We start from the raw sequence: 25,804 nt of genomic DNA, 5'->3' as shown, positions 1-25,804 counted from the left end.
CCTGTGGCCCCTGCCCAGGCCCTCCCCATGCGCCCACGTGCCCTGGCCTGGGCAGGAGGAGCAGCTCTGAGTGACCTGGACATGGGAAATGCCTTCTGGGGGTTCTAGGATCCAACAGCCAGAGCTAACGTGGCCACTCCGGGAGACGGTGCGTTCTGCGTTTCGCTAAATCTGATGGCTTCTTTCCAGGAGCGCTGCAGCCTGGCCGCCCTCCAGTTACGGGGTATCTTCACCTCCTGCTGAATGTCTGTCTGTGTTCTCACTCCCACGCCCACCAGGTGATGAGCACTCAGTGACAAAGTCCTGCACTTGTGGGGTCCCCGGTGCCTTCCCGTTGGGGTCACATCAGCCCGGTGTTCCCCCAGAGGCACAGGCCAGGCAGTAGGGGCGAGGCATCAGGACCATATCCAGGCCTGGCAGAGGAGGCGGCAGCCCCAGTCTGCAGCCAAGGGCCCAGGAGCCCAGGGGCCCAGCCCCAACGTCCAGGTCTGAGCACCAGGGTGCAGTGGGATGGGGCTCCCGGAGCAGAGGCTGCCTGCCACACCGGCCTCCTTCAGAGGCGGGGACAGGGTGCTGCAGGCCCTTTGGGGCCCACAGAGAGGGCTCAGGGACAGCTGGCTGAGTCCACACTCTGTGAGACTCCTCCTCTCCAGCTCCGGGCCTCCAGCCCACCTTGAGCTTCCAAACACCCAAGGATGGGGGAGGCTGCACCCAGCAGCTGACTCAGTGGACCAGGGTGGGCCCTAGGGTGGGCATTTTGAACAAGGTGGGGCTGCCTGGCTAGACACAGGGGGTCTGCCCAGCATCTGCCCCACTCCCAGCCTCGGGCTTCAGTGCCCACCTGGCTCCCGGGGAGCTGAGCCCCCGCACCCCCTGCCAGGCCAGAGTGAGGGTCCAGGTGACCGCATCCGGGCACTGAGTGCTGGGAATGCACGTCCCTGAGCACACTGCCCCCTCCGACTCTGCAGTCAAAAGCCTCCTTCAAGCCAGGAGCATTCATTAAGCGCCTACTGTGTGCCCGGCCGGCCAGACGGGGGAGCTGAGAGCCCGGTCCTGAAACCTCCCCTCTCCTGTGGGAGGGCTGGGGGCGGCCTGGGAAGGTGAGATTCGCTTCCACCCTCCCTGCCCCTTTGCCGAGCTCGGGCTGTCCTGACTCTTCTCCCGATCGCGGCTGCACTGGGGGTCCAGGGCTCACCCTGGCGCTGCAGAAAGCCCCGGCGGAGCCTGTGGGGCAGGAAGAGGTCGCCCAAGAGCCCCAGGACCCCCAGGACCCCGCTGGACCAGGGGAGGGCGGGGCCCTGTGGGTCTCTGACGCCTCCAGGTGGGGATGAGGCACAGTCGTTGCGTCCTTCCTGCCCCCCGCGCCTCCGAAAGACCCTCGCTGAGTAGAGGCCCCCCCGGAGGCCCCGCCCCCTGACCGCGCCCCGCCCCCGCGCCCCGCCCGGCCCTGCCCGGACGCCTCTGCAGAGGCCACCCCGGGACTGCGGCAGCCCCGCCCGGAGGCCGCGGGGGCGGGACGGGGGCCGTGGGAGTCGGCGAGGGGGTCGGGCCGCCAGTGCTCTCGGGGCGCCGGCTCCGCCCCCGCTGCCTCCCCCGGGCAGGGGCTACGCGCCCGAGGCGCCGGGTCCGGACAGCGCCGCGCAGCCCCCGCGCCCCCCGCGTCCCCCCGCGTCCCCCCCGCGACCCCGAGTTCCTGCCCGTCCCCCGGCGACACTGCGGCACCGGCGGGCGGGCGGGGGCGGGCGAGGGCCGGGCGCGTCGCCATGGAGCCCGGGCGCGCGTAGCCGAGCTCAGCCCAGCCGGGCCGCGGGGCGCGGAGGAGGCGGCTCGCTGGCCCGGGGGCCGGTGCGCGGCGCGGCCGCAGGATGCAGGCCATGGACCCGGCCGCGGCGGATCTCTACGGGGAGGACGGCAAAGACCTGGACTTCTACGACTTCGAGCCGCTGCCCACCCTCCCCGAGGACGAGGTGAGCCCCGGACCCGGGGGGGGCCTTCTGCCGCCGGGGGGGGGCCGCGGGGAGCCCGGAGGCGGACCCGGGAGGAGCCGCAGCTCCCGCCGCCCCAGGCCCTGCTTTGGGTCTCGGCCGAGGGGGTCCCGCCGCCGTTCCCGATTTCCTCCCGGAGGTACCAGAACCCCCGAGTGCGCGGGACGGCGGCGGGTGGGTAGCCCCTGAGGAAGTTGGCGCGCGGTGGCGGGAGCGTGTGGGGGCAGCCAGGGGCCGGGGGGGGTCTGCTTACCTCCCTGCGGGGCTCAGGAGCTGCGGGAGGAGGCCCCGGAGCTGAGGTTCAGGATGACCGGCCCCCCCACCGCGAGATGAGAGCTGCTTCCTGCGCTCTGGTCCTGCGGGCCTTCACCCAGGACCGCGCTACCCTCCAGGGCGCAGAGGGGCTCTGGCTGCCATCTGCACACCCTGGCGCTGCTTCTGCTCAGGGACGACCCACCCCGCAGCACCGGCTGCCCCGACTGGCCCGAGGCCAGACCCCTCCCGGGCTGGGTCTGACCCTGTAGCTCAGCTCTGGCTCGGTTGGGGTGGAGTGCACAAGCCAGGCGCGGCGGCGGCATGGCAGGTGGCCCCCGGGGGATGCAGCCGCTCCCAGAGGGACCCTCATCCTTTCGGGGGTCCAAGATCTGCCAAGCCTCCAACAGGCAAGAGCCAGATGCTGGGCATCTGTGTGTGTCTCTGGTGATGGCGTCGTCACCTGCAGCCGTTGGTGGGATGCCGCGGCGCCCTCTTTAAACAGCTGGCCAGGCGAGGCTGGAGCAGGGCATGTGGGCAGCAGCAGTCCGAGGCCTGACGCCCTTGCAGCCCCCACCGCTGCCTGGGTAGCGGGTTCTGAAGGGACCGGGAGTTTCTGCTGCAGAGGCACCGTCCTCTGGGAAGGTCCGGTATTGGCCCCAGGAGGCCCGCTGCCCGGCCACCTAGAAACCGCTGGGGCTATGCGGGGGTTGGCAGGGCCCCCGCCCCCGCTGTGGCCTGGATTTGGTGCCATTGGAGGCTGTAGAGAGCAGCAGCCAGGGAGTCAGTGAAGCTTCAGAGATCACCGCAGCTCCGACAGCGCGGGAAGGGCATGCTCTGCCCGCAGCCTTCAGAACCCGCCAGGACACGTCCCAGGGTATCTGTCAGGAGGCCGCCTCCCCATCACTCTGGGAGGCTGCCCCGAGGATGCGGCTCTTCCCACAGCTCCTGCACGCGCCAGGGGCCTGAGTCTTGAGGGCCGCCCCGCACCACACTCGGAGGCAGCAGCCGTGAGGCCAGGTCCTGACTCGGAGCCACAGGCCGTGTCTGTGCACACACCTGCCCCCGACAGCAGCGTCCTCCGGCCGGCCGATAGCTCCCGGGACTCCATCGCGCGATGGCCACCGAGGCCTCCAGGTGAACTGCGACGCCACCAAGTTAGCAGCGTGCATGGGAACGTTCTGGCGGGCCCTCCACGACACTCCTGTAACTCGGCAGGAGTCCCGGCCCGACCCCGTGCCCAGCACTGAGCCCGCCACGCCCCGTGTTGAGAACCTCCCTGCGTTCAGACTCTGCTTTCTGTGCATGTGTGACCTGGAAGTTTCTGAAATCTCCATCGGGGCACATGCCTGCGCCTGACCTGCACCAGAAAGCGGTGCTGGGGGGGGGGGGGGTGCCGCGAGGCTGCATCACACCCCAGGGGCAGCGGCAGGAGCCCCCGAGAGTGCCAGGAAGGCCAAGGGCATGGGGCAGCTGCGGGGAAAGTGTGGTGGCGCCAGGCCCAGGACACACAGAGGCTGCGTGAGATGTGGGAACTCACTCATTCTACGGCTAATTATAACGGCTGGCTCCATAGTGGGGCCAAGAAAGAGACCCCAGTGGACGCCCACCGGAGCCCCTGGAGTGTCCCTCCTTTGATGTGGCCCCAGAGAAAACCCAAATGGCTGCTGAACATGGGAAAAGATGTTTGCTTATTGCAATCAGGGAGATGCAAAATACACCCCCACGAGTGCCTTCCCAAGACTGCCAGGCTGGCAAGAGCTGAAGAGCGGGCAGCGGCGTGTGTTGGCAAGGACATCCAGCAGCTCTCCCTCGCGCTGGTGGGAGGACAAACGGAGCGGCGTCTTTGGAAAACAGCCCGGCACTCGCTGGTGAAGTAGAAGGCACCGGTGCCCTGTGTCCCAGCAACTTCACTGTGGTGTGGGCCCGAAGACACGTGGCCGTGCATGTGTGAGAGCTCTCTCAGCTGGAACCCGCCAGAGCATCAGCAAGTGGGCCGGCAGGTCCTGAGGCTGTGGCCAGATTGGATCTCTGGCCACCTGCGGGCAGCACTGTTGGGTCAATACAGGCAAGAACCATCAGTACACAGTAGATGGAGAGATGTTCTGTGGGAGCAATGCAAGGAGGGCTTCCTGGAGGAGGTGTCCTGCCCAGATTTCAGCCACTGTGGACAGCGGGTGTGGGATCTGAGGCAAAACACTGAAATCCAGCAGAACAGTGGCTGCAGAAGAGACACACGGGTCAGGCAGCCAGGCTTGGGAGATGGGCAGTGCTGGCCGCACCCTGGGAACTCAGACGAGACAAAGAGGGTGCACTGGTTTGGGTGCCAAAACAGGACAGGTCCCAGTCCCTGAGCGGCAGGCAGCACCGTCATCCCTCCCGGAGTGCAGCAGGTGCCTCCAGAACCTCCTGCTGCCGACGTCAGGCGGGGCTCCGAAGCTGAGGCTGGACTGGACGCAAATGCTGCCTGGGGGAACGTGAGGCTGGGGGTCCCCTGCAGAGAAGAGGACAGTCCCACTGCAGGGTCCGTGTGACATCTGGGCCAGGACGAGCTCAGAGCAGAAGGCACCTGGAGGTGGGTTCGTGGTGGGGGCCTGGCCGCGTGCAGAGAGCTGTCAGCAGGCCCGGGAATCGGCAGCCGGCGCTCCCAGCAGGGACTGGAGTTTCATATTGGTCCTATTAGAATCCCATGGCTGAAAAAAATCAACTGGTCACAAGACAATGTATTTGAAATTTGCCAAATGACCCAGACGTCCCTGTGTAACCCTGGCTCAAAGCCTGCCCGAGCAGGGTGGGGGGTGGGGGGCTTTCTGAACGCTCAGAAGCCCCACTTGGGGACATGCCGGGAGATAGGGGTCCTCGGCGGGAAGCGTGCCCTCCCCTCTGAGGCGCAGGGACTGGCTGATGTGCTGCTGCCCTGGAGAGCTACCCAGACCTGGGGGTTCACATCCACCTGCCTTCCCAAATCCCTCCTCCCACCTGGGATAAGGTGGAGTCTGTGGCCACACAATTGCAAAGTGGGGACCACTCTTTCCTGCCCTGCAAGAAGCAGGTCTTAGGGGGTCCCTGCTCTCAGACCTACCGCACGGCCCACCCAGGCACGCCTTTCCAGGGATGGTGAGGGGCAGGGTGGGAGGCTGGTGGGCTGAGCTGGGCCATGAAGAACCCTCTGGCCCTGCCCAAGAAGCTGGGTCTGTGCCAGCAAACGTGTCACTGAAGGCTGGCCAGCCACAACAAGGTCAGACTGTATTGCAGGGGAGGCTGATGTGTGGGAAGTCACAAGGCTCCATTCTGCCGTGGGGCCCTCATGGGTGCTGGGCAGGTGTCTGCTGGGGCATCAGCGGGAGGGGGCGCTGGGCAGACGACAGGCGTCTGCCCGCCGAGGCTCAGTTGCTATTCACAGCACGTCACCTCCCTCCCCAGTGTCTGCCACAGCCCGTTAAACTCCTGCCGAGGCCACTCCGCAGCCCCGCAGCCCGGCTGGGCCTATTCCACTTGAGCATGGAGCCTCCTGGCCCGCTGGCAGTGAGGCTGAGAGCCCCGGGGTCTCCGAGGCCCCCTCTGGAGGCGACGCCAGGATGGCCAGATGGCTCCTGACCTTGGGGGTGACATGGGGGTGTCTACTGGGATGGGGGTAGGGTGCCCACAGACCTGGGGTCCCTCGACTGGTGGGTGCCACCTGTGCCTCTCCGTCTCTCGCCCTGGCCTCTTAGACCCGTCCGACCCCTGACCCTCACTTGTCCAGCCACGGTGGATTTGGGCAGGTGGCAGGGGGGTCATTCCTCTTACCTATGCCAGAGTAGGGTGGAGGCTACAGGTCCAGAGTTCAGGCCTGGGAGCCCTCAGCACATGACAAGACCCCTGGGTGGCCGGGGGAGCCCGCTGGCTCAGGAACCTGCGTGAGTGGAAGCCCACGCTCTGGACAGCCGGCTCCGGAGGGGCTGAAACGCCCCGTCCCTGAGGGGAGGCCTCAGCCACAGGCCCCATGGCATTCGCCCCTAAAGCCATCCAGAGAATCTCTGAAGGCATTTAGACACACCCAGCTTGCATGATGCTGGGGTTCCCGGTGTCCGGGCTCCCTGAGCAGGGAGGGGCCCCTCATCGCCAGTGTCTCCCCTCCGAGCCTAAGCAGGAGGGCCTGCTGTCTGTGAGGGGTGGCTGACCTGGGCTCCCTTCCCTAGTCCACGTCTGGACACCACCGTGTGAGCTGGCAGGCCCCAGACCTGCGGGCACAGCCAGAAGGACCCCCAGGCCCCACGGGGGGACGGGGACCGGCGCAGACGTGTGTCGCACTGGCGCCCTCCCTCTAAGCAGCTCACTCTATGGGGTCCTCAGACGTATTCACCACTCGGTGCACGACTGTGCCCGTTTGCAGGCACGTGTGTGCATGAGCGTGGTGCTGTGTGCACGTGTGTGGCCGTGCACAGGAGTGTGTACATACATGTGTGCCTGTGTGTGTGCACGGGTGTGCGTGTGTGTGCAGTGCATATATGCGTGCAGTGCGTGCCTGTGTGTGCACAGGTGTGCGTGTATGTGTGCAGTGCATGCGTGTGTTGTAATGTGTCCCTGTATGTGTGCACGAGTGTGTGTATGCGTGCAGTGCGTGCCTGTGTGTGTGCACGGTGTGCGTGTGTGTGCAGTGCATGCGTGTGTTGCAGTGTGTCCCTGTGTGTGTGTGTGCACGTGTGTGTGCAGTACATGCGTGTGTTGCACTGTGTCCCTGTGTGTGGGGGTGCACGGGTGTGCGTGTGTTTCTATATACATAGTGCCCAGGCGCCTCTTTAACCAGCCTCACAGGCATTGCTGGGAGTTTCGGGCTCTCTCGAACCCTGAGGAGTCCTTTGCGGTGCAGAGAAGGCGGCAGGCTTGAGCCCAAATCAGAAACACTTTTGATCAATCAGGGAACCCAGGAACAGGGCAGGGAGATTCCTGCCATGGAAGGATCTGGAAGGGCCTGGAAAATGAAGTCATCAAGCCCCTCCATGGACCCCCCCAAGGAGAGACAGATGGGGGACGTGCCAGGACCCCAGGGACAGAGGCAGACCCAGCCCCGTGGCCAGGCCCCACCGGGCACCTGTGCCCTGATTCTGTTTCTTCTTGGCCTCCTGCTCTGGCTGGAGCCCTTCATCCCTCTCCTGTGCCTGGGGGCCTCCTGCAGTGCCAGCCACTGGGGCAGGGTGAGAGGACTGAGGGTGGGAGGTGCCTCTCAGGACATCAGCCCTGTGGCACCCGTAGGGCCAGAGCTGCCCTGTGTGGGGGGGAGCTAGGGCTGGGGGAGAAGGAGCCTCTGCCTCTTCCTCACCTGCCCGGTCCTCTGAGGCCCATGTCCAGAGTCTTTCCTGACCCCCACCCACGTGCATCCAGGGCGCAGTGCCCAGCCACCCCATCCTATCCGCGGGGTGGAGCAGACGCTCCTGCACGCGGGTCCCCCGGCTGGGGAGCAGCCTTCAGTCCATGTCTGGCGTTCATGCAAGTGTGGCTGTTCAGCCTTGTGCGTTCCTGTGAGGGTGTGTGTACCACATGGGAATGGGTGTGTGTGTGTGCAGGCGTATGTATGTGCATGAGCGTGCATGAGTGTGTGTGGTCAGTGTTAGGCATGTGTGTGGTTGATGTAGTGTGTGCAGTCGTACATATGTGTCTGAGCATGAGTGCCTGTGGTCAGCGTTAGGTGTGTGTGGTTGGATGTAGTGTGTGTGGGCATATGTATGTGTCTGAGCGTGCATGAGTGTGGTCAGCATTAGGCATGTGTGCGGTTGGATGTACTGTGTGTGTATGTGAGAGTATGTGTGTGTGTGTGAGGTGTGTGAATGAGGATGTCCTCACTGCATGAGTGTGTGTGTGCTTGTGAAGTGGATGGAACTGTGTGTGTGTCATGCCTGTGCACCAGTGTCTGCCTGTTAATATATAAGTGCGCCTGTGTGGCGTGTGTCCGTGTGGGATGCATAAATGGGGATGCGTGTGTCTGTGTGAGGGTGAGCACACAATGTGTGCTAGGTGAGTGTGTGCGTGCGTGCACATGTTCATAGGGTTGGGTGTTGGTGGCAGCCATCATGATCACAGCTGAGCCCTCATGCAGTCCGGGAGCCCACTCACATTTGGAGGTGAGCCCACATGGGGGCGGCCGGGCCACGTGAAGGGAACCACCATGACTGCGTCCTCCGTGTGAACTGCCTGGAGCAAATGTCAGCAGAGGGTGTGGTTGTATGTCGTGTGAGTGTGTCAGGGGCAGCTGCGTGTGGTTGTATCATGTGAGTGTGTCAGGGGCAGGTGCGTGTGGTTGCATCAGGTGAGTGTGCCAGGGGCAGGTGCGTGTGGTTGCGTCACGTGAGTGTGCCAGGGGCAGGTGTGTGTGGTTGTGTGTCACATGAGTGTGCCAGGGCAGGTGCGTGTGGTTGCATCACGTGTGTCAGGGGCAGCTGCGTGTGGTTGTGTCACATGAGTGTGTCAGGGGCAGGTGCATGTGGTTGTGTGTCACATGAGTGTGCCAGGGGCAGGTGCGTGTGGTTGCATCACGTGTGTCGGGCAGGAGTGTGTGGTTGTGTCACGTGAGTGTGCCAGGGGCAGGTGCGTGTGGATGCATCACGTGAGTGTGCCAGGGGCAGGTGCGTGTGGATGCATCACGTGAGTGTGCCAGGGGCAGGTGCGTGTGGTTGTGTCATGTGAGTGTGCCGGGGCAAGTGTGTGTGGTGTGACGTGTGTCAGGGGCAGGTGCGTGTGGTTGTGTCACGTGAGTCGGGGCAGGTGCCTGTGGTTGTGTGTTGCGTGAGTGTGTCAGGAGCACACCCCGTTAGCCCCACACAAGTGCAGGGTTAGGGGTGTTGACTCCGTCACGTCACTCGTGTGTTGGTGGCCTCCATGGGCCAGTCCAGCCGTGAGCCTGCGGGGGGGTCAGGGTGCCCCAGGGAGCAGGTGACCCAGCAGCTCCAGCTGAGCCTCTGGGTGGAAGGCCCTGTGCCCAGGCTTGCTGATGTGCCACCAAATGTTCTGTGTCTCTGATGGCCAGGGAACAGCAGGACGATTCTTGAAACAAAATGAGACATGGCCTGAAGCCCTCTCCCTGCCCCACGCGTTGAAACGCTGCCACGAGCCGTCCCTCTCCCAGGGCATCGTCTCGGTGGGGGTGCCAGGGCCGGCTGGGGGTCCTGCCCGGCTCACGGTCAGGCCTGTCTTGGCAGGAGAACGTGTCTCTGGCCGACATCCTCTCCCTGCGGGACCGCGGCCTCAGCGAGCAGGAGGCCTGGGCCGTGTGCCGGGAGTGCAGCCTGGCCATGCAGAGCGTGGTGCACGCCGCCATCTTCCAGAGCCTGTGCATCACGCCGGACACCCTGGCCTTCAACACCAGCGGGAACGTGTGCTTCATGGAGCAGCTCAGCGGTGAGGAGGCGGCGGGGCCGTGGGCGGAGGCGCCTTTCTGGGTGCATGTGAGCGCCGGCTCTGCCAGAGCGGACCCTGGGAGTTATCCGGGCCGGGTTTCCTGTGGAGACCTTCTCTTCCTCGGGAGGGACTCAGGCTGGAGAGTACCCCGGGGCCCGTGGGGGTGCCTGCTGTGCCAGGGCTCTCACACCCACCCTGAGACGCCAGAGGGGGGCTCGGCCTGCCCTGACCGCTCCCCTCGGCCTTCTCCTAACGGCAGGCTGCGCCTCTTCTGTCCCCCCGGGCCCGTCTGCTGGCCCTGCCGTGAGTGGACACGGGCCCCTGCCTGGGAGCTGATTTTCCCTGGTGAACATCTTCAGCCTCCTTCTCAGGAAAGCAGCAGACCCCTCCCTTCCCTCTTCTGCAGTGAAACCCACGTCCCACCACAACCGCCAAGGAGCGGCTTTCCCTTTCTCACCGCCTAAAACGCCTGGGGACGCCAGGTCTGCGGGGAGGGGACCTAGGGCCGCTCCCCTCCAGGCCCTTCCTGGCTGGTGGGTTCGGTTCTCAGGTGTGACCAGAAGCCTCTCTCTCTCCTCCCCAAGACGACCCTGAGGGTGCCTTTGTTCCCCCAGAGTTCGACGTCACTGGAAACACGTTTGAGGTAAGTGCAGGCGGGGGTGACACGCCACGCCCCCCTCACCTCTAAGGCGGCCTCTGCTGTTAACTCGGAAATGCACCTGCCTTCAGGCGACCTCTGCAGTGGCCTCGGGCTGGGCACACCGCCCTAGTGTCATTACCTTAAAATTTGACCTTGAAATAAGAGTTTGGGGGCTGGGCATGGTGGCTCACTCTGTAATCCCAGCACTCTGGGAGGTCGAGGCAGGCAGACTGCTTGAGCCCAGGAGTTTGAGACCAGCCTGGTCAACGTGGCAAAACCCTGTCTCTACTAAAAATACAAAAATTTGCTGGAAGCAGTGGCTCACACCTGTGGTCCCAGCTACTCGGGAGTCTGAAGCAGGAGAATCTCTTGAACCCAGGAGGTCGAAGCTGCAGTGACCCAAGATTGCACCACTGCACTCCCGCCCGGCGGGCACAGCAAGACCTTGTCTCAAAAACAAAGAAAAAGGGGTGTTGGGATCGTTCCCCCCTCCCCCTGCCGCCCCATCCCCCCACTGCCCCACTCCCCACACTGATGCCCTCACCACCCTGCTCCCCCCATCACCCCACTTTCCCTGAACTCGCTTCCCCACCACCACCCCACTTCCCCTGCACCCCACTTCCCCCACCACACCACTTCCCCCACCACCCCACTTCCCCTGCACCCCAGTTCCCCCTGCACCCCACTTCCCCCACCACCCCACTTCCCCTGCACCCTGCTTCCCCTGCACCCTGCTTCCCCTGCACCCCACTTCCCCTGTACCCCACATCCCCCTACCACCCTGCTTCCCCTGCACCCCACTTCCCCTGTACCCCACATCCCCCTACCACCCTGCTTCCCCTGCACCCCACTTCCCCTGTACCCCACATCCCCCTACCACCCTGCTTCACCTGCACCCCACTTCCCCCCACCACCCCGCTTCCCCTGCACCCTGCTTCCCCTGCACCCTGCTTCCCCTGCACCCCACTTCCCCCACCACCCTGCTTCCCCTGCACCCCACTTCCCCCACCACCCTGCTTCCCCTGCACCCCACTTCCCCTGCACCCCGCTTCCCCCCACCACCCTGCTTCACCTGCACCCCACTTCCCCCCACCACCCCGCTTCCCCTGCACCCTGCTTCCCCTGCACCCCGCTTCCCCTGCACCCCACTTCCCCCACCACCCCGCTTCCCCTGCACCCCGCTTCCCCTGCACCCCGCTTCCCCCCACCACCCTGCTTCCCCTGCACCCCGCTTCCCCCCACCACCCCGCTTCCCCTGCACCCCACTTCCCCCCACCACCCCGCTTCCCCTGCACCCCGCTTCCCCTGCACCCCGCTTCCCCTGCACCCCGCTTCCCCCCACCACCTGGCTTCCCCTGCACCCCACTTCCCCTGCACCCCGCTTCCCCTGCACCCCACTTCCCCTGCACCCCGCTTCCCCGGAGCTCTGCTTGCTTTTTCACTTTGAAACAAGTGAGGCTGAAGCCCTTTGCCTGAGAGTTGGGCCAGGAGCCCCGGGGGCCTCTGCTGCGGGGTCCTGTGTTTCATTGCACCCCAGTGTCTGGAACCCAAGTCCTTGCCGCCCGTGGCCTGGTGCCTGTTATCCCTGTGAGGGGGGTTTCATTTTGTGCTTGCGTCTCCAGTCACGTCGTATCCAGCTCAGACCCTGGAAGTGACCTCAGGGCGGCCCCGGTCCTGCCTCCCAGCTTTCCTCTGATTTTATCCGAGTTGCGCTTCCTAAAAGTCCCACGGTCTCATCTGTGCTGTTTTTAACTTTCTGAAACGAGCTCGGGCTGTACGCGATCTATTCGTACGTTTCTTGCTGAACTTCGTCTGCGTAGCGCCGTGTGGCCGTAACGGGGCACCTGCTGCATGTTATCCCGTCGGGTGAAGCGTCGCATTTAAATCCCCGCCTGTGGAGGCACCGAGGGGTAGGCAGGTGTCTCCTGGTGTGTAGCCGAGAACAGGTCTGAACGAGGTTTTTCTGGGCCGTGTGCCCAGGAGGAAGTGCGGCTCGCGATTGGGGCAGGTGGACGTGCATCTGTTCCCAGAACTCCCCGTTCTCGGCACGCCCCAGGGCATGGTGCAAGGATGCCTGGTCCCCACAGGACGTGAGGCAGGGGCCTGGGGTCTGGGGTCTGGTCTGCGGTCTGGCCCCCCCCAGATGCAGGTGAGGCAGGAGCCTGGGGTCTGGGGTGTGGTCTGCGGTCAGGGGCCTGGGGTCCGGGGTCTGGTCTGCAGTCAGGAGCCTGGGGTCCGGGGTCTGGTCTGCGGTCAGGGGCCTGGGGTCCGGGGTCTGGTCTGCGGTCAGGGGCCTGGGGTCCGGGGTCTGGTCTGCGGTCAGGGGCCTGGGGTCCGGGGTCTGGTCTGCGGTCAGGGGCCTGGGGTCTGGGGTCTGGTCTGCGGTCAGGAGCCTGGGGTCTGGGGTCTGGGGTCTGGTCTGCGGTCAGGGGCCTGGGGTCTGGGGTCCGGGGTCTGGTCTGCGGTCTGCCCCCCCCAGATGCAGGTGAGGCAGGAGCCTGGGGTCTCTCTCGGGATGGCACGGCGCTCTGTCTCCTCCCTGCCCACAGGGATGTGGTGAGGAGTGCCTCTCCGGTGAAGGGTCTCCATCTTTACAGGAATTCCCGTCCCTTTGCCAGGACTGAGGACGCCACCTCCAGTTGTAATCTGTTTGTTTTAGGATGGCAGTTCTCAGCCTTGCTGGCTTCGGGACATTTATAACCCTAAGAATTACTGAGTGCCCCTAAGAACTCTTGCTTATGTGAGTTCTGTCTCTTCGTATTTATGGTGTTACGAATTAAAACTGAGACATTTGTAAGTTGTCTATTAATTCATTTAAAAATCACAATACCCACTGCATGTTAACATATGTAACATTTTATAGAGAACTTTTTCCCTCCAAAATTAGTGGGAAGGGTGGCATTGTGGTGCATATTGGTAAATCTCTCATGTCTGGGTTGTGGAAAACGCCTAGATGTTCGTGGCAGCGTCTGCATTCAGTTGGCTGTGATGTCACATCACGTGGCCCCGAACCGCAGCCCCAAGCCCAAGCCAGCCCTAACCCCGGCCCTAACCCTAACTCCACCATCCACTCGTGAGGGGATGAGAGTGACCCAGGCCGATGCCATCTCGGAATCGTTACGGAAACAGTTTAACTTCTTGAGCCCCACAGAGAAAAGGTGGCCCACGGTGTCCTCTGCTGAAAAACAGTCTCTCAGTTGTCATATAATCAGACGCGTTCATGCTGCGTCTACCGTTAGGGTTTAACCTTCACAGGAAGCCTTTCCCATTTCAAGGTGGAGCCGATAGTTACCGATATTTTCTACCAAGAGTTTTGCGTTTTGTTCTTCACGTTTGATCCACCTGAAGTCGGTTTAACATTCCAAAGTTTTGCTGCAGGGGTCTTAGATATCGTTTATGAGATTTATCCTCAGGAATGTCCTGTTTTCTGATTCTGTTTTAAAACGGATTGTCCTGTTTGTGCTTTGTTTTGGTTTGAGGCAGGGTCTCGCCCCGTCGTCAGCCCGGGGCAGGGTCTCGCTCTGTCGTCAGCCTGGAGTGCACTGGTGCCGTCACAGCTGGCTGCGGCCCCGACCTCCTGGGGTCAAGTGATCCTCCCACCTCAGCCTCCCAAGCAGGTGGGGCTATAAGCGTGCACCACCGTGTCCAGCTGACTTTTCAAAATTTCTTTAGACATGGGCGTCTCACTCTGTTGCCCAGGCTGGTCTCGAACCCCTGGCTTCAAGTGAGCCTCTCTCCTCGGCCTCCCAAAGTGCTGGGGATAAAGGCATGAGCCACTGTGCCCGGCCAGTTGTTTTCTTTTTAATTACATTTTCCTGTTTGTTGCTAGTCTGCAGAAATGCAATTCGCTTTTTTTTTTCTGAGCCAGGATCTCACTGTGTTGCCCAGGCTGGAGTGTAGTGTCAGCATCAGAGCTCACTGCAGCCTAAAATTTCTGAGCTCAGGCAGTCCTCCCACCTCAGCTTCCCAAGTAGCTGAGACTATAGGCACACGCCACCATGCCCAGCTAATTTATTTATTTTTATTTTTGTAGAGACAGTGTCTTGCTGTGTTGCCCAGGCTGGTCTTGAACTCCTGGGTGCACGTGATTTTCTTATCCTGGCCTCCCAAAGTGCTGGGATTACGGGCGTGAGTGACTGTGCCTGGCCACAATTCACGTTAGTATCTTTATGTTACATCCAGCCATCTTGCTGAACTTTCTTTATATTTCTAATAACTTACAGATTCTTTCAGTTTTCCTGTCTAGCTGGTCAATCACTGATACACAAGTGTTAGGTCCTCCTATCCGATGGTCATGCCACAGGTGTCCCTTCCTTCTCTGACCGTATGCAGCAAGGAACAGCAGTGAGTCTTGGAACAGAAGCCGTGTGACGCCCAGCACTGTCCCAGCTCAGGGCGAAACCGACCACTCCCCATCCCTCCGTCTAAACAGAGCGCTTTTTCCCTTCCCCGTCTGGAACGGCGCTCACCTCCACCACGAGGTCCCCTCGATGCAGAGTTTCATCGTGAATGTGCTTGTCAAATTTTACAAAATGTTTCTTCTGCATCCTTTGACGTGATCCTATAATTTTTTTTCATTAAGGTTTTCATATTCACACCTTTATTTTCTAATATCAAATCATCCTTTCTTCATAGAAAAGCCCAACTTGGCCACGTGTCTTCCCTTTCTTATGCGGTGTTGAGCTGTTCGGTCTGATTTCCGAATGCTTGCTTCAGACTTTGGTGCACGCTTGAGTGGACTGGCGGGTGGACTGGCGATTCTCCGTTCTCTTGATGTTGGACTCAGGCTTTGTGTCAGCCTGTGTAGGCAGCACCCCTCCCTTTCTTTGTCCTGTTTATATAAGAATGGGACGATCTGTTCCTTGAAAGTCTGATAAAAGTCACTAATAAGGCCATCTGTTTTCTTTAGGGAAGATTTTTAATTACTGCTCAATTTTTAATAGTTACAGGACTGGCTGGGCCCAGGGAGATTTGGGGTGGATAGATGGATGGGGGTTGGGTGGATGGGTGGACGGACGGACGGATGGATGGATGGATGGAGGGGGGATGGGCTGACAGATAAGTGGGTGGATGGGGGTTGGGCAGACGGAGGGATGGATAAGTGGGTGGATGGGGGATGGGCAGACGGAGGGATGGATAAGTGGGTGGGTGGGGGATGGGTGGATGGGTTCCAGGTGTCTGTATGGAGCAAAGGGAAATGGACGGAAGGAACGAGTACCCCAGCTTTCCGTGTGGTGTGGAGCTAGGTTCTACTCTCAGGGCTGAGGGAGTCACTGTTGAGCGCGTGGCCCCCGAGGGAGCTGCTGGTCTCCTGCCCTCTGTGTGTGTGGTGCTGGCAGGCATGCGTGCAGGGGGCCCTGGCCATCTGGATGCTCAGCCAGGTTTGCAAACCTCTGGTCCACACCTCTGCCTGCACGTCTTTGCTCCTTTGGCCTGGAATGTCCTCTTGCCTCTCGCAGCTTCACGCACGTCCGCTTCATGGACTCCTCCCTGACCCTTAGCCCACAGCGGCTGGCCCTGCTCCTGTCCCTTGAAGCTGGCTATCGTTTCGCTAATGTGCTCTGGGTCCCCGGGTATCAGATCCCCTGGAGACCTGGGCTGTGCTTGGTGCTGCTCAGCACCCCTGTGTCCGGGCTGAGGGACGTGCCGTCCACGCTTGTTCTGTGCAAGCCGTTGGCCTCAGCCAGGAATGGCGCTGCCACTCTGCAGGTACACTGTCCACCGTCAGGCTGACCACAGCTCAGAAATGTGCAAACGTGCCCGAGCTGGCTGGTGTGGTGTGTGTAGCGTGCATGTGTGTGAGCTATGGTGTGTGCATGTGTGGTGTGATGTGTGTACATGCGTGCACGTGCGCTATGGCGTGTGCGTGTGTGGTATGTGTGTACGTGCGTAGTGTGTCATGTGTCACGGGCACATATGTGTAGCATGGTGCGTGTCTGTAGCACTGGACTGATTCTGTCTCAGTCTTTGCCTGAGGACAAGGCTCTCGGTGGATGGTGCTTTTTATTTTATTTTTTAATGTTCATGATGAAACATTTTAAATGGTAGAAAACAGAAAAAGAACGGCATATGAACCCCACGACTTCCCACCAGCCTCAGAAATGACCCGCTACTGACAGCTCTCAGATTTACCTCTAAAAGGTCAGGCCCCTCTGAACACACCACAACGCCTCGGCCACACCTGGAAACGTTCTCGGCCACTCCCGGCCTGGGTGGGTGTGGACTGAGGGTTCGGGTCTCCCCTCTGCCGCCCGAATCTTGCTCTTCCCGCCACTTCCCCGCAGGATCTTGGTGAGAGCCACATGCCTGGCTGCCTCCTGAGTCTGACCCCACACCTGACGCTCTTTCTTCCTTGTGGGTTTTTGTTGAAGAAACCTGGTGGTTTGTCCCTGAGACCAGGTCCAGGACAGTCAGGGGCACAGTGGGACTCAGGTGGCTACTGGGGCCCGTGGGGGCACGTGGCACCTGCTCTCTGACAGCCGTCAGCGGCCCCCACAAATCCCTGGAGCCGCCAGGGTGGTCTCAGCTTCGGTTCGTGAGCAGGGCTCCTGTTGTCCAGAGAGCCACCCTCATCGGCGTCGGGCAGCTGCAGCAGTCAGTCCCTGTGGACAGCCAGGAGAGAGGCAGCACTCCTCCATCCACCTTTTTCAAAGCAGTGCCTGCATCCCAGCGTCCTCCAATGCTGACCAGTGAGCTTGGCTTTGTGATCTTGTCAATTTATAACTCGCACGTCTTTGATGGGATTTGACCAGTTCTGATTCCGGTTGAAGCTCTGAGGGCGCCCGGGTCTTGGGACCCAAGACCAGGGCTCGGACCTCCTTCCTGGTGTGGCAGGACACTCCGGCCCCTTCTGTGGGGTCCCTGCCCCAGATCCGATGAGCCATGTGTCCGCAGAGCCCTGGCCAGAAGGGCCCGTCTGGGTCCAGGCAGCCTGGGAGCCCCCGGGCGTGTGTTCCGCATCGTCATAGGCCCACCACGGTCAGCGCTGCAGCATTGAACCGGTCACCTCGAGTCCACCGGAAATGCCTCCTGGGGCCATGAAGAGCCTCCCAGGGCTGCCCCGAACCCTGATCCAAGGACCTCAGGGCAGAGCAGAGGAACGGCTTCCTGGCATGGCACTTGGGAGACTGGAACCTACTTCCTGCCCCCCAGAGAGGCGGCCTTTTTAATTTGGAAAAAAACGTAACCAGCGCTGAACTGAAGCCCATTTGGCTTGACTGCATTTGCTCGGGAAGTCAGATCTCGTGGGGAGGCTTCTGCAGGTGGCCAGGCCCTGTCCCCACTTGAGGCCAGAGCTACTGGGATGCCCATCATGAGCCCGTGGGCGCAGTGGCAGCCACAGGCCAGAGACCACACCGAGGCCTGGAAGGGAAGCCTCCACCTCCTTCACCTGGCTCCCTGTCGCCCTGCAGTCCAAGCTGTGACCGCTGCATGCCCAGCTGACCGTGCCCTGACCAGCCTCCCCTCCGGCCTGTTCCCCTGTGGGTAACACCCCCCCTTGGGCACCGAGGAAGAACTGCCCACACCCCAGGCAAAGTTGGTGCCTGAAGAGTATCTTGGTTATAGTGTCATTACCCAGCTGTTTCCTTTATATAATCCCGTGTATATAACCATATATTAGTTTATAGAATTAGTGCCTGAAGTATAACTTGCTGCTTCCATCTATCCAGCTGATATAATCATATTTAATACCTATATCTAGCACACTTAGTTCCATATAATCTTTCTATATAATCATACAGGTATTGTAGTCGGAGCTGCACTGACACATTTAGTGCTGATTTATAGAGTCCTTCCATATAACCATATAGTAGTTTGTAGGAGGAGGAATGCCTAGAGCAGTCACAGAACAGAAGCAGCACATGGGAAAACAGCCAGACCAGGACGAGAACCAAAGACCCAGGCGGTGGTGTCCCTGCCTGAAAGGGCACACGCTGTATGGCGGGCTTGGAGCAGGAGCCTCTCCTCCTGATAAAGGAGTTGTAGCACCTTGCATCCAGTTCCTGTGGAAAGTTGGCCTCAGGCCTGAGATCCTGGAAGGAACAGAGGGAGAAGAACCCTCTGGTGTGACCAGTCACGGCGGCTGTACACCCTGTCAGTCCTTTCTAGCTTCTGTGCCGGCTCAAATCATCCTCCCATAAATATCTTAGAGAAGAGCACACATCCGTCAGCTCCCACTGCACTGGCTTACAGTATCCTTCCATTAGAAATCCTCTGAAGTCTCCAGCCCCCAGGTAAGAAGTGTTGCACACGACACCTGCTGCACACAGCCCACCTCCTTGCCTCGGTGACCTAATGGGGGTGGACCCTTTTTCTGTACATGACCCTCTGCTACTGTGCACGGCCCCCTGCTGCGCACGGCCCACCTCTCTGCCCAGGTGACATAATGGGGTGGTCCCCTCACTTGTAACTCACGTGATTATATATGCCCTATTACTAAGCCTGTAGGTGATAACCTCAGGCACGACCCTGCCCCCTGCTTGTACCTAATAAGTACAGATGCTCTGGGGCATTCGGGGGCCGCTGCGGATCTCCGCTCACAGGTGGCGCGGCCCCCGAGTCCAGATGCTCTTCACCAGTCCTTCAGTGTCCTGTCTCTTCACTTCTCGGATCCTGCACCTCAACACAGCATAAGGGACGCCCCACGACCCTGGGGGGCCAACAGCCCTACATTCCTCACTGACTGCCAAGCCCAGCCAGGCAGGGCCGTCTGGTGCTCCCAGGACAGCGCACAAGGTTTTCTGCAGCCCGCAGGCCTGGAGAGCAGGCGCCTGCCTCCCTTCCTCTGCCAGATGCCGGCCCGTGGTCCAGCCCCACCTCTGTCCGGCCTCATCCTGCTGTCCTGGGGCCTCTGGCGTCCTTGTCTCCTGAGAGGGGACTCTCCTGACACGACCCCCGGGAAACTCACTCAAACGGCTGCTCTTAGCTGGCAGTTCCTCAGATTCCAACAGTGGGATTCCACAGATTCCAGCACCGTGCTCCCACGGACACCCGTGTCCCCACGTGCCGCTGCCTCCCGACCCCCATGGGTGGCACACGATTGCATTTCCCTCCTTCAGGGCTCCCTGTCCTTGAGTTCAGAAGCTTCTGGAAGGCAGAAATGCAGAGCTCCCTGCACCGGTGCAAGGGAGGCTCCATATGGCTCTGTGCTTGAGGGTCAACTGCGTCCTCTGGGCTCTGAGGGGCCCCTCTCCCACGGCCACGCAGAGGGACCTGCAAGTGTGAGGCTCCCTGGCTGCAAGGACAGTGTGTCAGGGGCAGGAGGAGCCTTCCTTACCGTGCCAGCCGAGGGGGCTCTCGAGGTTCACACCCCAGAGAGCGAGGCTTCAAACAGGATGGTTTAAAATTATAAAAATATCAGCAGAAACAGAGCTGTCCCTTTCACCTTGGGGCGGAGGAGCATCATCCTACGAAGCTGCTGAAGAAACACAGGTCAGATTCCACACGTTAGAGCCCTCGGACGTGAGAAGACGCGTGAAAAGCCTTAGAAGCCGGCAGCAGACCCGCCAGCGTGTGGGCAGTGCCCAGGCCGAGGCCGCCTCCGACGCACAGAGGCACCTGGCAGGCCCCGCTCGGCGGAGAAAGCACAGTCCTCACGCGGGGATTTAGAGGAAGTAGATGCGAACAGATGCTCGGTCTCATTCATAATCACAAAAATGCAAATTAGCTCAACGCGAGTGAGTCTCCCTGCGAGACTGGCAGGGCTGCGGAGACTGGCGCTTCGGCTGCCGCTGGCGAGTCAGCCGCTCGGTCGTGTATCGGGAGGGTTTGCCGCAGCTGCCCGAATTGTAAGTGGACGTGACCTGGAACCCGCATCCCCTTCCCGGAATTGCGGCTTCGCACACGTGACGTGCGCACATACGCCGCCCTGGCACACCCACGGAAGCGTCGGTCATGGCAGCAGAGCATGGAACGCACCCGCCGCAGATCAGAATGGAGGGCACAGACCCTGGACACGCACGTCACAGGCACCCCAGGGAGGCGGACCCGGCCCAGGCATGAGAGGGTGGCAGGTCCCCCCGGATGGCGCAGGAGGCCCCGGGAGGTGGCAGCAGAGCAGCCCTCAGGGCCCCAGCCCAGGGTAAAAAGGCGGAGATGGTGGCTGGGGCCGGTGTCTGCTGAGCCATGAGAGGACAGAGAGGAGCTGGGTCCCTACCAGAGGCCACACACAGCCGCGACTCCGTGGGGATGGCCAGCAGCAGGGGGCCTGGCCGGTGTGCCAGGTGGTCTGCCCGGGCACAGGGAAGGGTGCAGAAGGGAGAGGGTAGCGGAGAAGCAGAAAACGGCCTGCGGGGAGGCAGGGCCAGGCCTGGGACAAGGAAAGTCAGTCTGGGCTCCTGACCTGGAAGGGGATTCACAGCATGAAAAGCCAGGGTGCAGGGCAGCGCACCGCTCAGGAGGGAGACGAGGTGAATGTCCGGCCGCCCGTGTGAAAAGCCAGGGTGCAGGGCAGCGCACCGCTCGGGAGAGAGAAGAGACGTGTGTCCGGCCGCCTGCGTGTTCTGCACGTGCCACGTGTCCGGCCACCTGCGTGTACCGTGTGACACTTGTACCATGTGTGCATTTGCATGTGTGCCCATGTCCAGGCCGGAATGCCCCAGGGCTGTGTACACACACTCACCCCAGACTGTGGAAGTGAGCTGTCATGGCCCAGAGGAGGAAGTGTGGGGTGCTGGGTGCCGGGTGCTCCTGGGTTCTTCTCTGTGACACTGTGTCTTCTTCAATTAAAACATCTCAGGAGAAAAAGGAGTTTGAGGAAGAATTGGATGAGCTGGCTGACGGTGGTTACAGCCAGTCCCAGGTGGAGTCAGGGCCCTGGGATCTGGCCAGGTCCTTGCAGCCTGACCCTGAGACAGACCCTGACAGAGACGCGGAGTAGGCCAGGCTGACCAGCTGGCCTGGGGCCCCTGGATGTGGGCTTCCTGTGAAGACTAGATGCCCCACTGGTCACCCTGGACCTCACTACGGACTGAGGAGGAAGGTCTCAGGGTTCCATGACATCATCTCGAGACCACGCTGGGAGAGGCTTGGGGCCAGGGCAGCCCAGAGCATGGGCGCGTGTCCACCCGGCCGCCCGGGACTCGGGAGCGTGTCCACCCGGCCGCCCGGGACTCGGGTGTGTCCACTCGGCCAACCTGGACTAGAGTGGACACTGAGGGACCCTCAGGGAGAACAGACTCACCTCAGGAGGGGAGCACAGGTCGGGGGCAGAACAGGCCCTGGGTTGGGTCCCAGCCCTACACGTGAGCTATGTGACCTGTGGCGTGGCCCCAGGCAGGTTCCTCCTGTGAGGAAGGTGAAACCCCTCGTGCAGCCGTCCTGGGAAGAAGCACTCAGGCCTGCGGTCCAGCCGTGCCCAGGGCAGACCTCGTACAGAGCCCACTCTCTCATGCATGGCAGGAAGACCCGGACTTCCCAACAAAAACAAAACCCTTCCTTCCTTCTACTGAAATCGTTTTTGAAGTTTTGAAGTTTTTGACTTAAACACTCAAAGGCCCCACCCTTGAGAGACGCGGCAGCTGTCAGGGAAGGGGTCTGTGCCCCTCGAGGCTGGGGTGGTCAGGAAGCCCAGAGGTGTGAGGGCCATGGGCAGCACAGACCCAGGACCAACTGCATGGGTGGCGTGGACATGGGCAGCGTGGACTATGGTGGTGTGGCATGGGCTGCATGGGTGGCGTGGGTGCGGGCAGCGTGGACAAGGGAGGCGGGGCATGGGTTGCATGGGTGACATGGGCACGGGCAGCATGGATGAGGGTGGTGTGGCATGGGCTGCATGGGTGGCATGGATGTGGGCAGCGTGGCGTGGGTGGCGTGGGCACAGGCTGCATGGGCGCAGGTGCTGCTTCTCCGGGGAATCTCCACAGGGAGAGGTACCTAGCCACAAAGGGCAGGTCTGGTCCCTGAAACTTACGCTCCTGGCCCCGAGAAGTGGCGGCTGTGGTCAGGGCGGTGCACATGCACAGGCCTTGGAGCCGATGGCCCCTCGTGCCCACAGGCTCACATCTACTCTCTGGGGGCCACGCTGAAGGCCGCCCTCGAGTACGTGGCGGAGCCCACGCTGGAGCCCAGGCTGAGCCAGGACCTGGAGGCGCTGCTGAGCCGGATGCAGGCGGAGGACCCCGGAGACCGGCCAGACCTCCAGGTAGGCGAGGCTGCCGTGGGCCACCCCAGGCCGTGACCCCGTCCCCACAGGCCCGACACCACGTGCTCACCACGCACAGGCCCGGCAGCCTCGCCTGGGTTCTGCCACTACGTCTCAGGGCATTGCATTTTGCTTGCAGGGGGACTTGGCTTTTTATTGTCTGGTTTTTTATGAAAGGTCTTGCTTGTAATGAGCCTCCTGGTTCTCTGCAACCCAGATGCGCTGCCTTTTAAATACCAGAAAATGGGCAAGGCGGGCACGGCCAGGTTCTGGGGACTGTCCCCGTGGTCACCTTCAAAGGGCCCAGCTGTGTAGGGTGGGCGGCCACAGGAGACGGCCCCTCCTCCAAGCCCTCCTGTCTGTGGTGCTCTCACGTCCCCAGAGCATTGTTGCGCTGTGTGAAGAGAAGCTGCAGCCCACGTCCTCCTGCCGCGTGTGCCGGAGCCTCTCCGCCGTGGGGAGGAGGGTTCTCTCCATTGAGTCCTTCGGAGCGCTGCAGGGTGAGCTGCTGAACCCACACGCGTGCACCCTCGTGCGTGTGCATATACCTACCTGTGTCCTGTGTATGCACATGCACACACACTGCACATACACCCATGCACAGAGGCACAGCTTGTGCACACACCCACTCACATAATGGGCACACATTCACACAGATCACGCGCACAATCGTGTACTCACACTGACACCCACACAGTCACACTTGAGCGTTCAAATAGATCACATGTGCCCATACACATTCACACTTGGTCACAGGCAAATTCAGACAGGCCTGTTACACTGCACACTCCCACACCAGAATGCACACATTTACACTCCCACGCTCATGCCTGCCACACACACTGTCCTCACACGTGGTCACACGCGCACGTGGCCCTGTCCACACACACATTTCCACACATGCCTGCCACGCACACTGTCCTCACACGTGGTCACATGCGCACGTGGCCCTGTCCACACATTTCCACGCTCATGCATATTGTGTTGCCTGTGCAAGCCTTGCAGGCGCCCACACAGGCAGAGGTGACTCAGGGTCAGCTCCGGAAGTTGTGGCATTGATGCTGAGTGTCTGGGTGTTCGTCTCACGGACATTTCGATAAATGGAGGCGTTGATGTTTCACAACGGATTTTCAGCTGCCCCCACCACGGGTGCCGGGTGGGTGCGTTACAGAGCTGCAGCTGCAGCATCTGGGGTGTTCGTGGCTCACTCAGATTCTGGCGTCTCCCAGGCACCTTTGAACAGTGGCCACATCTGTGTCGGCATCTCTGCCTGCAGCATGGAGCCCTGCGGGGCCTCGGGATGGTGGCGGGGTTCACGGCCACGAGGAGCCTCACCGTGGCCAGCAGGGCCCTCCCTGCCCAGTGAATGCATTTGCAGCTCAGGGTTTGTGCGGCTGCAGGAGGGGCACAGCGTGGAGTAGGCAGAAGAGAGCCACACGCAGCAGAGAAAGGACCACGCTGTGTGTGGGAGGTGGCCGCTAACAGCCGTGGCCATATCACCCAGGTTCTTCACGTGGGGACTCACTTGTGCAATCCTCACGGAAGCGATATGCTTTTGGATGAGACAATTACACAGGCCCAGGTGCCCATAGGAAGCCCCAGTGGGGAGCCCTGCCTGGCCTGGGGGAGAGGCAGCCCCAGCCTCTGATTAGCCAGGATGCTGTGACAAGTGGGGCAATTGAGGAAGGCGGGAGCATCTCCTAGGAGAGTCTGCGCTGGGGTCCTTGGTGGGGGCGGGGCGGGGAGGAGCAGGGAGGGAGGAGGGGGGAGGGGCACCCTGCGGTGACCACATCTTGCTTGTGTCCAGATGTCAGTGAGAGCAGCTGGCGGGAGAGACATGCCCCAGGAAATGCTGGGCCCAGGAGGCCGCCTGGGGACCCTGGCACTGATCCGGTGATTCTGCCTGCCCCGGGGGGCCGGCACCCGCCCCCCGCCCCCGAAGGACCAGAGTCCAAAGCTAGCCAGGGCCCCAGAGTTTCCCCAACCAAGGCTCTGCTGTCCTCCCCCATGAGAAACGGCGAGAGCCATGGCCAGGAGGAGCTGGCCGGCCTCGTTCTGGACGCCGAGTGCCCTGTCGGGGAGCTGGACAGAGACGCCCTCAGGAGGAGCCGCCTGCGGAAGGTGCAGACATTCCCCAGGCTGCTGCCCGACAGCCCCGAGGCCGCCCTCTGCCTGCCGCTGACCCGCGGGAAAAGCCAGCTGCCCGCATCCGAATTCTTCCCTCCGGACCCCAGGAAGGCCTTTCTGGATGGGAAAAATGGCCTGACTGGCTTCCAGGCTCAGCCCACACGCAGGCTGTGGCCAGAGCAGGAGCCGGAGCTCCAGCTGGGCAGGGCGCCCTGTGCAGGCCGCAGAGTGGACAGGGTGCCCGGCAGCCCAGGCCAGCCTGAGACTTCACACCCCAGCCAGGGGCCGGCGGAGGCCAGACCCCCGCCCTGCCCCGCAGACCCTCGAGATGCGAGCGGTGAAGCCCAGACTCCCGGGGATGACGAGAGAATTCCGGAAAGGGCCAGGCAGCCAGGAAGTGCAGCCTCGGAGCAGGTGGGTGCCCGGGCCTTGCGTGTGGGTGGAGGGGTCCGTGAGTGGGGGCTGCGCTTCCCCACAGCTTTTAACGCGGGGAATCAACCTTCACTCTCGCTCAATAATTAGACATTTTTGTTGAGCTGCCCCGTGGCTGTGGCTGTGGCTGGATGCTGTCGCCCAGCGTGGCCTCTCAGGTGGACGTTTGCCTCTGGACGACCCAGGTGGCAGCCGCCTCAGCCCCGCCTGGGCCACCTTGCATAGCCCTGCATGGCCGTCCCGAGGGTTAATTTTCTTCCGGAAACAAGGCCAGCAGGCCCGGCTCCAAGAGGCCTTTTCAGGGGCTCTGTCTCCCCGTCCGGACGCGCACAGCCTCCCTCATGTTCTTCTTCTGATGGTTTTAAAGTTAGATACCAACGCGGGGGGTCAGGCTGGCTCATGCGCTGGGCTTGGTGGTGAAGGGCACCAGGAGGTGTCGGTGCCTGGGCCACCTCCGCTGCCTCCGTGGGGATGCTGGGATACGGTACGGCTGCCCCTCGTGAGGGATGGAGGACGTTGCTGGAGCCAGTGTTCTGGGGGGCCTGGCCCATCAGCCCCACTGTCCCTCTGAAGATGCTTGGGCCAAGCCCGGCCAAGTGCATTGCCCTCCTTGAGCCACCCACAGCTGTGTCCCTGTGAGCTCTTCAGGGCAGGGACACCTGAAGCCAGTGGTCACATGCAAGTCCACCTGCCGGGCAATGCCTGGCCCAGGGACCGGGGTGCCTTCCAGCCACCTGTCCCAGCAGGCCTTGGTGACCTGAAGGACAAGAACGCAGGTCATTCTGTGACTTGGGCTTTTCTGCACATCCTGAGCACGTGTGCCCATCACCCTCTACCACCCTCCACCGCTCT

General features: G+C 61.7%; 1 protein-coding gene across 5 annotated transcripts in view; it reads left to right on the top strand.

Moving 5' to 3' along the window:
* The first annotated feature begins 1,865 nt into the window (after nucleotides 1-1,865).
* Nucleotides 1,866-25,804, top strand: part of KNDC1 (kinase non-catalytic C-lobe domain containing 1) — a 59,492-nt gene continuing 35,553 nt past the window's right edge. For 3 of the 5 annotated variants that reach the window (XM_064371857.1, XM_064371856.1, XM_064371860.1), the window contains exons 1-6: nucleotides 1,866-1,967; nucleotides 9,413-9,611; nucleotides 10,196-10,254; nucleotides 22,247-22,393; nucleotides 22,776-22,893; nucleotides 24,201-24,934. In XM_064371857.1, the coding sequence (XP_064227927.1) occupies nucleotides 1,866-1,967; nucleotides 9,413-9,611; nucleotides 10,196-10,254; nucleotides 22,247-22,393; nucleotides 22,776-22,893; nucleotides 24,201-24,934 (1,359 nt within the window). Of the gene's footprint in view, nucleotides 1,968-4,778; nucleotides 4,813-9,412; nucleotides 9,612-10,046; nucleotides 10,094-10,195; nucleotides 10,255-22,246; nucleotides 22,394-22,775; nucleotides 22,894-24,200; nucleotides 24,935-25,804 lie in introns of those variants that run through there. The other 2 variants (XM_064371858.1, XM_064371859.1) reach the window with 2 other exon arrangements.

This window comes from Aotus nancymaae, unplaced genomic scaffold, assembly GCF_030222135.1.
Source record: "Aotus nancymaae isolate 86718 unplaced genomic scaffold, 86718_ANA_hifiasm-v0.15.2.pri h1tg000193l, whole genome shotgun sequence".
NCBI lineage: Eukaryota > Metazoa > Chordata > Mammalia > Primates > Aotidae > Aotus > Aotus nancymaae.
The sequence above is the reverse complement of the archived record's forward strand: the minus strand, read 5'-3'. Positions and strand labels throughout refer to the sequence as shown.